The sequence below is a fragment of the Notothenia coriiceps genome, unplaced genomic scaffold (genome assembly GCF_000735185.1).
Source record: "Notothenia coriiceps isolate Sejong01 unplaced genomic scaffold, NC01 NC01_scaffold00027532, whole genome shotgun sequence".
Taxonomy (NCBI): Eukaryota; Metazoa; Chordata; class Actinopteri; order Perciformes; family Nototheniidae; genus Notothenia; species Notothenia coriiceps.
The window spans coordinates 195,734-208,630 of NW_011360233.1; the positions used below are offsets into that span (position 1 = coordinate 195,734).

General features: G+C 41.5%; 1 protein-coding gene across 3 annotated transcripts; it reads right to left on the reverse strand.

Moving 5' to 3' along the window:
• Nucleotides 1-296: 296 nt before the first annotated feature.
• Nucleotides 297-12,551, reverse strand: LOC104957659 (oxysterol-binding protein-related protein 1). 3 transcript variants are annotated; one of them, XM_010785310.1, is made up of 15 exons: nt 12,285-12,551; nt 7,989-8,157; nt 6,392-6,578; nt 4,621-4,696; nt 3,817-3,951; nt 3,568-3,665; nt 3,271-3,453; nt 3,076-3,183; nt 2,701-2,790; nt 2,359-2,485; nt 2,150-2,266; nt 1,626-1,749; nt 1,435-1,525; nt 1,298-1,318; nt 297-1,010 (listed from the first exon to the last, which is right to left on the reverse strand). In XM_010785310.1, the coding sequence occupies exons 3-15, from the start codon at nt 6,451-6,453 to the stop codon at nt 908-910; spliced, it is 1,335 nt and encodes a 444-aa protein (XP_010783612.1). In that variant the 5' UTR covers nt 6,454-6,578; nt 7,989-8,157; nt 12,285-12,551; the 3' UTR covers nt 297-907. The 3 variants fall into 3 exon arrangements, with proteins under 3 accessions (XP_010783612.1, XP_010783613.1, XP_010783614.1); XM_010785311.1 differs by having other exon boundaries at nt 12,270-12,551; XM_010785312.1 differs by lacking the exon at nt 1,298-1,318 and having other exon boundaries at nt 12,285-12,545.
• Nucleotides 12,552-12,897: the final 346 nt, after the last annotated feature.

The window sequence follows — 12,897 nt, forward strand, 5'->3', positions numbered from 1 at the left end:
ATAGGATGTTTCTATCAGGCTTTGGATTAGACTCTTAAATATCTCAATGACAAACAAAAGGTTAAGTACCGTAATTTTCGGACTATAAACCGCGCCTTTTTCCCTATTTTTCGACGCTGCGGTTTATATAACGGTGCGGCTAATCTATGGATTTTTACAGCTAACGGCCAACACCTTTAACTCTATGGGCTCTATGGCCGGTCCGCGGGCCCCCACCTTTAAGCGGCGGGTTCCAGCAGGAAAAGCTGGAGGCCGGAAAAGAGTGAGACAGGTAGCGCGCAAAAGTAAAAGTGGAACCGAGAGTGGTATGCCGCTGCTGCGCCTTATATTCAGGTGCGCCTTATAGTCCGAAAATTACGGTACACGTATTGTTCAGAAAGACAATCTTAACAACTTAAAGCCACATCTATTATTGAGGCATACATTCAACCGCCAGGAGACCATAGCTAACGTAAGGCTATAAACAATCTACACAGTTGCATAGCTGAGGTCACCACCACTACGCTAAAGGCAGACTAGTGTTTGGCGTGATGCTGTTTGGTAGTTTAATTTAGCCACTTGTTAGCAACCACCTATTTAAAGACAGGTAAAAGCTTAAAGCGTAGTATTTATGTAGAGCAACAGAACAGTACAATATCTTAAACTAGTGTTAATCACCAACCTCAGTCATTTATATCAAAAGCAAGTCACCAAAAGCATATTAAAAAAAATACATATTGACTTTATCACAAAGGATCCGGAAGTGTTAAATGCTAACTTATTTACAGATTTAAGGATTCCTTCCTGCACCACTCTATAGTTGCATCTCCTATGGAGCCCTTGCATGAACCCCAGTAAAGCAGTTAAAGTTCAAAGGTGGTAAAAGAAGACATCCGTTTGTATGCAATTTGTGTGTATTTTCTACATATTAGTAGATTTCAGTTAGATTAGTGTAGTTTCTCCCCCAGTAGCCTTTCGAGTAGAGCCAGTCCTGAGCTTTGGTGTGAGGGTTGGGTCCTTGTTGAAACCACCTGCAGAGTTTTAACAATGATAAACATCTACTTAATAAAAGTAAAGCACTTTGAGGTAGCAAATAGATTTAAAAGTCACAGACAAAATTAAAAACACACAAATATCACAACACTACAAACATTATACTAGTCCTCCTTGTTCAAACTAAATTCCAATGAAATGTATGAGTGTCTTGTCAAATCCATCAATAACACAAAGCTGTAGTTGCATATTTTATCCTGGGGAGGGTGGTGTAGTGCAGCACTTCACATAAACACAAAGCAGAAAGCAAAGCTTAAAACCAAACCTTGGACCAAGTGCAGCGCTCCTTCTCAATTATTATACAGGGTTGGCATAATTGATAACACAAGACAACAGGGAGGCAATTAGTCTAACAAATAGCAATGGGGCAATGAGCGCACAACATCATATTTACTAACTAACCTGTTTTTCCATTCATCTGTTGATTTGGTGTGATTTTTCCGGGCCATTCTCTGTTTTTCCTCAAGTCTCTTCTTCTCTGCACTTGCCAAATCTATAAAAAAAAAGGCATAGATTTAGAAACATGAATACCACCAGGGAAGGTATTTAAGCAGATGTAGTAATGTGGCCTCATTCTAGGTTATACAATGTACCTATATCTCCATTCTCCATGGCGCATATATCAGGTCTGAAGCGACTGTCTGTTTGGGGAATCACTCCCTCCATGCTCTTCTCCAACTCATTTAGGTGCAATGCAAAGGAAGAGAATGCATAGAACTGCAAGAGAGAATATATTACCACAACATTTCAACTGTCAGAGGATGTGCAGCAACATACAGGGTTTCCTCACATTTCACATTTCCGGACTTTTCAATAGATTTTCATACTTTTATCTTTTCGTTATGGAAACAATACTTTTCTTTTTTTGCAATACTGTTTTTTCAAGACATGAAAATCACAACACATCTAATTCAATACTTCATATAGGATTCCACATCATACAAAAGTCCTAACATTATAGTTTCACTATGTAAAGAAAGCCATAAAAAAGTATAAGAAAAAAGACTTCAAAAAGTCCAATTTGTTATAAAAAGGTCAAAAGTCAAATATGATTATTTATCACAAAAAAGTCATAACAAGTCGGAGTATAGTGTTGTTGTTGTCCTGTCTCCGGTACCTTGGCGGAGTTGTCTGGCCGTGGCGTTATCTTCCAGATGAGCTCGCTGCCGGGGATCACCGTCACCCTCTCAGCGTCAGGTGGAGGAACTTCCTCCGGCTCCTCGTCCACACTGCTCTGGGGTAACAGAGACACACAGACATACTGAACGTTTTACCCAGAACAACAGGCAGAACACAGTAGACTTTTAAAGCAATACAACGTAATACCTGTTTATTCCCCTTCTTTTCATCCAGATTCTTTTTGTCACTCTTTTTGTGGGCATCAAAGGCAGCGGGGTCTACTGTGTAAAGGCAATCAGTCCATTTGCCATATATTGCACAGAGCTTCTTTTTGCTGCAAACGTACGAAGAAGAAATGCTATAAAAACACAGCTTTGGATGCCTTTGATATTTCACATGTATTTCAGTGTAACTGTTCTGAAAGCTTGAGGAGTAAAACTGATATAAACTGATTAAATCACATAAGACACAACTGTCATATTCACGTTGCTTTCAGGCAATACTAAACATCAGAAATTCTAAAAAGGTAATCACAAATAAGGAAGATACCTTTTATCCAAGATGAATCCCTCCACTTTATGTAGCTCTTTCCCAAAGAGGCCACATGGTTTGAACGTCATGCTGCATCTCTCTCCGGTCCTGCCACAGAATGACAGACTGTTTACCAATTCTCTTTCACTTCTCTCCTTCTGCGCGCTGAGGCTCTCAAACATTCATTATCCTGCTCCTCTATTCTGATGGCAAGTGTCCCAGTTCTGCTTCCATGATCAATAAACTGAATCTCAAAGTAGACCAACACCCCACTGTAGAGCGCAGAGAGAAGAATATTCTCATGCACCCCGGTCTCTCTGCATGCAAATTCACCAGGCGGGAACGCATTTGCAGACAAACAGAGAAGCACAAAGAGAAGGGAATCATTCTTACTTGTGATTTATCACTTCCACACTGCCATACTGCTCAATCCAAAGCTGACCGACAATGATGTTATGGACACAGCAGGTGGGGTTTGTCCAGGTGTAGCTTTCATTATATCTGCAAAAAAGGTAACGATAAAAGATGACGGTTATTCAAAAAGGAGTCAGGGCGGACTTGTAAAGCCGTTTTAAACTGTGCACTCACTTGGGCAGCTCCAGTGTGATGAGTCCTTTGGGCTCAGCTTCTATACTTTTACCCCAAAACTTGAGTTTGGGGTAGATTGAGCCGTGGAAGACAAAATCCTCTTTGAGGCCCTCAGCATGAAAGGCACTGACTGGAGGGTGGTGGCTTACCTGCTCCGACACCCACCTGAAGCCCAGATCGTCTCTGATGGAGAAGAGGGAGGAGTTTGTTATGTTATAAATCTTCAATTAATGTTCAGTTTAATATGACCCATAAAACATTTGTGCATTGAAGGTACCTATGACTCCATTGTCTCACCTGATGAGCTCATAGGTCTCCCCCAGCAGGGGGTTGAAGGGTTTCCCAGTCCTGTCCCACTGCGACGCTACTGCCGACACAGCAAACGCTGCAACACACTACAGAGCACTGGTGTATTATAACCAAATTACAAGTGACTTATTCCATTTTTGATAATGACAAAAAATATACTAGGAAAAGAGCTAAAACATAACTTTAATGATAAGCGACAGATGACACTATTTTTTGTGTGTTTTTGAAGTGCAGTACCTTCATCCTCTCAACGGAGTCTGTAGCTGTGTTGGCCTGGTGGATGAGGTAGGTGTGCTCCATGTACTCTGATAACCGCTGGAGGAAACTCAGAGGCTCATTGAATATCACAGGCATGGCAATCTTTGACAACTCCTGAAAAATATGTTGGAGAAGACAGGATCATTGAAATGTGGAAATACTGTTAAATACAACCATTTTATGACCAAAAAATGTAGGTTTTTTAAGATCTGGATGTATGTACTCATAAAATCCACAGTTATATTAAATGTTTTGGTTGTGTTGCAAACTGACTCTTTTCTATCTATTCAAACACTCAACTGCAACAACTATGCTTTATCCGACACACACAAACCAAATGCAGTGATTTCAAACAAGGAAAGGAAAAAGTGGTAAAACAATGAATAATTCACTTATCTCTACACAACAAGCACATGATTGCACTCTTTCACAAACTCAATGCGTACCCCATGTCTGTATATCTATCTGTCTGCCCTCTGAATTGCGTATTCATGAATCATTAGCCACATTTAATTGGGGAATAACACATTAATAGACAATATTAAATGTAATTAACTTCAGGCAGGCGCTGGGTGAGGACTAAGCTCCCTTAGGACTTGAAGACACTGATATTAATGACTATGTTCCCAAAGCCATAAATTAGGGAGGAAGTACAAGAGCAATTTATCACAACCCAACAACTTTGAGCAAGGTACATTTCACAAGCCTACTTTGCCCAACAGTAAAGTGAAGCACAACAAATAAAAAGGGTAAATCTGCCTAAGGAAAATAGTCTGTTCTCACCATGCCAATGCATTTTTTCAGGATACTCCAGAGGCTGACGTCATTCCTGGAGAACATGGGAGCCGGCAGTGATGTTCTGTAAAGAGAGGGAGAATACAGTCAACCTTGAGAGAAAATGTCATTAACGAAGAAGATTGTTTGTTTACTTTTTTGTGTAAAATTCAAACAGCAAAAACTGGCATCTGAGGATAGGACATCTGGTCTCCTCCAAACTCAAAAACAATTGACTTCCATTGGAACAATAATATTTTGCTTGCACTATTTAAAAGCAGACACCACAGCTTGAACCGATGTTTGGATACACAGTCACCTGACACCTGTAAGCTAATGAGCTCTCAGCCGGCCTTTTCAAGCCTCATGCAATACACATGAGTGGATTTACAACTGCATGTGTTGGTTTACAAGACCGGTTATAAGATACACTCCTTAAATAGGTATTTCATGAAACTTGGCTCAAAACTTGGCTCAAAAACATCAACATTTGCATTTCTTTAGATTCATTGTGGTTGAGCGTTTTAACTCACGCAGTATACACCCAACTGCTTGTCTACTCCCTCTCATATGAAGCCTTTGCTGCTGCACTAAATCCCCTTTGTGTTGTTGTTGAGTTTATCTTCCAGCCTTGCTAACAGCTGTAGTGAGGAGTGTTTTACAGGTATGCTTGCAGATGGTGCCCTTGTTTAAAAGTGTGTGGAAGCAACTACACAAATAAAAGCCATTACTTCAGCTAAATAAACAGAGAGGTTAGGAGTGGGGGTTTGCTCCATCTGTGGGATGAGCAGCGCGGTGATGCATGGCAGACTTTACGTCTGGCCTAGTTTGTGTTCCTCTGCCCAAAACATTTGAAACTGAAACACAGGCCAACTTAAAGTGAGAAAGGACTTTCTATACACGTGGACATGCTATATCCAAATGTTAAGCATTCAGATCTTACAGCCAAAGAGCCAACTGATAAATGCAGACCAATTATCCATTATCCTAAAGAGTGTACAGTATACTGTAGTAAGCAGTCCTTGTAATACAGAAAAGGGAGAGCAGAGAGATGTTGTACAACCCATCTTCAGGCAAACAGGGACAGCTGTATCTTTGAATGACAGGAGCAATTCCAAATAAACAGACACCTCATAAATCCTTAATGCACAACACACACAAGCATACACGTATGCACACAGAGCTAGCCAGCCAGTCCCCTTTCCTCCAACTCTGAGCCAGCACTTGTTGAATTATTCATGAATCACTTGTTGGATTAAGGAAGAGAGGCCGAGCCAGAATCAGCATCCACGGAAATGAAAGAGATTGTCGAATCTTCACGGGAATATGAAAAAGAAAACCCGCGCCAATCACCAAGCACTACGTTGATTATTCCCCTGGAGAGTTGGATCTGTCAGGAAAAACAAACCCGGCTATTCTCTGTGGATTGGGTGCTCAAACAAAAACACCTGACTAGAAAAACAGAGCGGCGTGTAAAGCCGGTTTCTCATTACACCGACTGTGCCTTTGTACCTGCCTATCCTCATGCTGACTGAGATCTGCAACCAGTCATCAGGCACGCATACTAAATAGTCACATTTATGATATTCAATTTAGTTTCAATTCAAAGTTATACACTACTAAATCCAGCCACCAGTAGTGAATATCATCTTAAACAAAGCCTTGCACATAATAAACAGTGAATGGGCTGTATGAAGAGCATTCTGTATTTCCACTTGTCCCTTAGCCATCTTTTAAATCCAGAAAACAAGCATGACATCATAACTGGAGCACGTCCCACCTTTGATTCTCCACTCCGTTCTGCTGGGCGGGTTGGTTGCCATGGTTACCCTCCCCTGACATTCCGGTAGGCCCCCTGAGTGCGCTGGGACGGCGGAGACTGCTGCGAAGAGGGGCGTCTCTGCCCTCGTCCTCTTCACAGGAAGGACTGGCCACAGACAGGAAGCCGCTCACCGAGAGCTCCGACCCTGTGGGATGATGAGAGGGGGCAGATGCCAGGTCATGCCAAACACACACACACACACACAGACTCGAGTGGCCAGCTCGGAAAGCTGCACTACACTGTCTGCGAAATAAGCACTTGTGCTCGAGTTCCTCTCTAACTTCCTCCTCCCTGCTGCCAGCCAAACCCCACCTGAGGATTGTGTTCCAATGAGAGGCCACACAGAGGCTTCATTTCCTCCAACATTGTTTGCTCTGTGCTCTCTGGATGCTACTCCTCCCCCATCAGGGACATTACAGGTACTGTCAGTGACACAAAGGGGAGGAGAGGATAGTGTGTACAGTCTAAAGACACAACAGCTGCATGTCTGTGGTCTCTAAACAGTCATCAAGGTTTTATATCTTTACATTTGAAAATATAAATGAGCACAGTTTAGTGTACAGTCAGTGTGTCTGGCTAGAGGATAACTCGGGAGACATCTATAAATAATGCAATGATTCCCGACTGGTCAGTGCAGAAACATGATGTAGAAGGAAGTCTAGTGTAAATAATCACCATGGGGAGAAGCTATCTTTGTAGAATCCATTAGAGATGTTGCTGATGTATATGCTCCACATGGTAAACATGCTAGCACTGTACATTTGTTTTGAAAATGATTCACTTTAAGTACTTATGTTGAAAACTAAAGCAGTAAGGCTAATCACCAGCTCATAAGCTCTCAGTAGAAGAGAAGAGGATATTGGCAGTGTTGTCTTGGCAATTTCAGAGACAGATGAGGTGCCAAAGGAGTGTCATTGGGTTCAACCAAATACACACACTAACACACAAGCACAGTGAAGCTTAAATTCTTAACAACCTATTATTATTTTATTTAAGTGAGAATGAAACACTGAAGAAGTTCAAAGCAAGAACAACATGCATTGCTGGAGGAACATGTATGTCAAACTCAATGCACAATTACAGTTACAATTCTTAAAGTCACCTTGTGGAGCTTTTTTTATTTTTATAACCATACAAATGTCCTTTCCTAATAGTTTTCACTGACACACTTATTAAATGCCTTCTTCATTAAAGAATTGCAGAGCAGATTATTTATTTTTTAATGTGCATTGTTTACATCGATGTTTGCAAACCAGCACTCTTCATCTCATCCCTGTCCTACTTCTCTGCGCTGTACCGCCTAACTGCTGACAGTTGTTAAACAGCAGAAAAGGGAGAAACCATCAGCAGAAATGTGTGTCCTTTTCCTGAATAAACAAAATAGGGACCCACTAGGAAAACCCTTGTTTTAAGGGAGCTTTACAATCAGAGAATGCGCACGACGTGACCATGCAACTGTATGAAGAACAAGATATACTATACTAAAGTTCTGATCTAGTTTAACTCCAGTAGTGATATTCACTCCTTTACTTCAGTAACACTCCAGGTATCTCACCTGACACAGCGTCATAGAAGTCATCTTCAGTGAGGGTACTGAGGGTGGACGACCTCCTGCTCTTACTCAGGGACTGCTTGAGTTCGTAGTGGTCGGTTGATAAGGTCTCCAGAGCCTCTGTCAGAGCTTTGTTCTTCTCCTCCTCTTGCTCCAACTGCAGGCTCCACACCTGAAAACACAGGACCACCAAAGAGATGAAACGTACACAGACACACACTCAATATATTATGCTTATTTATATATCGCTCTAACATGTGAGCAGTGTATTTGTCATGGAAAATCTGGCAGATTTGTGACTGACTGGTGGTTTGATTGATATGAAGGTATTGATCTGCTTATCTAGCTGCCAGTGTGTGCGTCTTTGTGGTTCTCATGGCAGGTCATTGTTCTGACCCTGCCCACATATCTGGTTTCCTCCAGTCGGAACCAAACACCCCAGTCTCGGACAGCTCTGAAGCCCAGGATTGAGTGTCCCTTCATGGCAACCTGACCCAGGCCACTGAGGGACAGACCAGCTGAGTGTTTCCTATTGTCTAACGCTGCCGTTGTACGTCCTTTGCTAACCAAACAGAAGATGGGAAAGTCAACCAAAATCCACAGATGCTCGCACAAATTACATAACATTTGATAATCGCTATAACCACACCTTTTGTTAAAAAATTGGAAAAGCACATTTAGGAATTTAATGCATCTCCAATTAATATAAAAGGAGAGAAAAAATATTCTCAAAGTAAAGAAAGCAATAATTTATGCTCGTAAAGATAGAGGAAAGCCTCCACGGTTTATAAACATTCAGAATCACCTTGGGAAAGGCAGCTGAGAGAAACAGGAGCTTGTAAATCACACTGTAAATCTGAGAAAGCAAAGCAGAGCAAACGTCTTCTTTTGAAGACCAGAAGTTTATCCTCATCTCTTATACTGCCTGAATTACTATCAGCTGTGTGCACAGCCATGCAAAGAGAAACACCTGCCAGTGCATCTGCTCGAGGGTAGGGTTAGAATTCATGCCCGTTACTCTAACTCACTGATTTCCTTTTCAGATATTTGGTTTAAACCATCATGGGGGAGACAATGTTTAGGTTATCACCTTCCTCCTTATCACTATAGACAAGATTGTATGTGATCAACAAGGTCACACAGATCATTTCTAAGATATTAACTGTGATATTCCCATAAAAAGAGTACATCAATTGGCCCTGAGTGACTGTCAGCAGCTCAAACTGTATTTCAGGAACATGAAGAGCTCCAGACTCTTGTGGTCGAGATCAGGCCACATGATGGATGAGGAAGTGAAAACTCTGAGGGGCATATCAACCAATTTGCTGATTGTTTTTTTCTTCAAGGCTGACGATCTAGCTTTTGGTCATAAATATTGATCGGTTTAAATGCACGCATTGTTGATCCGAGTCACACAAATACAAGCTAAGGGTTTATCATGTAACCACTTTCCTGAAATACATTCTGTAGACCTGATTCCTTTTGTGCCGTAGACTTCACTCAGCACAACTTCATCATAGATACAGTAAACAAAGGTGAGAATGACTCATGTGCAACAATACACAGATCCTAATTCAGCAACAGAGAATAAAACAGCTCTGGTCCATGGGCTAAAGTTGATATTAATATAAAGCATAATATCGGAATGTATCCAAAAACACATACTCACAGTGATCCAAGTCCATGCTAAAAAGAATAGACTTAACGTCGCAATAAGATCTTTGCTGTAACTGTGAGAGAAGCTCATTAGCAGCTTCATAAACACGAGACTCAACAGCTGCCTGGCACCTGCATTCCAGGAGAAACTTCACTGTTGCAGTCATGTCCACAAAAAAATATATTTTTCCTCCAACTGTGAGATATGTCCTACACACAGCTATATAAAAAGTATGGACACTAATTGGATTTTTATCATGAGGAAAAAATACATCTAGGGAAAAGCAGTATTATCATACCGTTCTAAGTTGTTGCGCAAGTCTTCAAGGAACAAGCTCTTGCTAATGAGACACATTTCACAAAATAGAATGCCCTTGCAAGCCTCCCCAATAACTAAATTCTCTTCTTTTTATAAAAAAACGTATGGTTGTAAAGTAAATGAGTCTGCTGTTAGGGAGCTGGTGTTAACACTTCCTGTCCCAGGCACTTGGCTTAAAAGCCCATCCAGAAACAGAACACTTTGTTGTGTAACTATCCCAGCCAGCTCTTTCATTCTCCCAGCATCCTCTCGCCTGAACACAAACAGCGCTATTTTAAGCCCTGCTGAGGCTGTGCTGTCGCTGGAGCCCGGGAGGGAAGCTTCTCCTTGGCCAACACCCCACAGGGGAGAGCATTGTCTTTGTTTTAAAATGTAACTTTCTCTACTGAGAGGGGAAGCACATTATTATAGCTTTACACACTAAAATATGTAACTGTTTGTCAAAATGTACTTGACTATATGTCGCCTGGAAGCAACTACTTTAAATCGAGAAATACAGTACCAATTACACAGAAAAACTCTGTATCCCAAGTTTCTCTCTGTACATCCAAACCATTGGCTTTAAAAGGTCAGATTCTGATATGAGTTGAGATACGGTTGAATAAACGCTTCCAGATCTCGTATGATCTGGAAAAGAAGAAGGGCAGTGCAGGGACCAACAGGAAAATTTATCTGTGCCCGGTGAAGTCTATCCTGGGTGAGAGATGACAGTCAGCAGGTCAGATACCCATGTGGCGATGCTTGTTGATGTTAAGGTCAAACGGTACTCTGTGCTTTTTCAAATCCCCAAGGTGTTGTAGGGTGTTTTACAGACTGTTGACAGAAAGCTATGACATACAGCTTAGAAAAAAAAATGTTCTGCCACTCTCCTGGCTTCAGAGCAATATAAACTGACAGATACAGTATGTGCATCTTCGTGTCATCACTAAGTGGTTTCACGCTGGAAGCCCCCATTTGTTTTCTTGACAGGTGTGGAAAACTGCTGCCTGAGAAACACTAAGAAAGGATGGGCTTACAAATCTGCGTTGTGTGCATAAAAGTTAACAGCAGAGATTTCTCCACTTTACATTTCGTACAGTCACCAACCAGTCAGTCAAACTGTGCCCAGTATGCACTGTATAAATGTGGCACTCTCACTGGCACTTTTTTCCCCTGCAGCTGCTGCTGAAATGGGTCAGACCACAGATACTCACCGAAGGGGAACACTGCATTTGCTTTGAAACATGCTTCTTTATATCACATATGCCCGGACATCATAGTACATCTGTACTGTACATTACGTACTGTGTAGACAACACATTTCAGTCTAAGTGGCAGCATCAGAAAGGATCTGTGGCAGACAATGCTAATGGGGGATTAGAGTTAACACTGCCTAATACAGCCAATCACAGCAGTGTAGAAAATATAATCCAATAAGTACATCTAGTAGAACCAGTTTAGCATGAGATCACTAGTGGATATAGCATGCTTGTTAAGACATTTCCTTTTCATTATAATAATCTGGTTGTCAGAAATTAATTGTCTGTCCATAATTATGATACTTCTTGGATGATAAAGGCTGCCATAAATGTTCTCAGCCTCCCTGTTATAACAGTGCCGAGTTATTCCTTGTGACAGGACAGCAGCTGTTGCCAATTCATACTCACATAATGTGGTTTGGCAATGTACACATCACTGTGTAAACATGCTGCATTTGGGCATTGTTGTGCGATGTTATATCCAGCTGATCCAAAGCAGCATTTGACTGTGTCTGAGGGACATTATGATATCTTCACCTTATAATACAAATACACACACCTGTAGATATGGGAATCCATACACTTATAATCCAAATTGCTGTTTTGCTAATAGTTTTTTTCAAAGTACACATCATACATTACAGTGAAACACAAAAGACAGCTGCTGTGTTATAATGATTTACAGCCTGGCTAGAAGTGTTACTTTAAATAACACAATATATCCCTCTTTATGCTTTTGTTTTGACAGAAATCATTACACAATGAGAAGATCTCAGTAAAAAGACTCAATGAGAAGTGTAATGCTCAGTACCACTTTAAAAATGCTCAATTTAACGCTCAGAATTCAGATCATTACATACCTGATAATGACTTCCGCATATTGATGAATACCATACGCATAATATGCCAACGCTCAACAATCAGCCATCAAATCAAAGCCACTAAAAACATCAGAATCAATCAATTCAAACACTTCACGCTACAATGAGGCATCAGGAACCAGCCCATTGCAAGCACAGCCAGTTGCTTAGCCAACAATGAAAAACAACAGATTAGATACAAGAAGAACACCTTTTTGGTTTGTACCTGTGCAGATACTGGATGAGAGTGCCGTCACTGTCTCCTCTTGCTCCTCAGCTTGGATGCTTTGGAATGTGAAAGTGTTCCTGCAAGCGTGTATTTTCACTGAGTGAGGGTGAAAGCATGTATCTCCAGCTGAGCCTGTGAATATGCACGCGCTTCAGTTCCCCCGCTCAATGCACAGCCTTTCCCTAGAGCGGGAGTGTGTGGAACCAAGTCCAAGGGTGTGTGACTGTATGTGTGTATCAACACTGATCTGCAAGCTGAATGCAGTGCCAAGCATAAAAGCGGATCTCGCCGGTGTCCTTCCTAGAGTCATGCCACTGATTACCTCACTGTTCCATTACTCTACAGCAAGGACACAGCCCAGCCAATGGGACAGCTGGACAGGGACACACACAAACTTCAAGCCTGCTCCGTATGAGGGAGATAACACTAAAAGGGAGAAGCTTGAGGATTTTGTAATCATTCAATATAATTTACTCAACCAATAGGAACCGAGCACGTTGGTGAGTATATGGGTATCAATGAGATGTGAATCTAGACCGGGTGAGGACACTATCTAGACCGGGTGAGGACTTCTCTGTTTCATTTATTCTACTCTGTATAATTGTTCTGT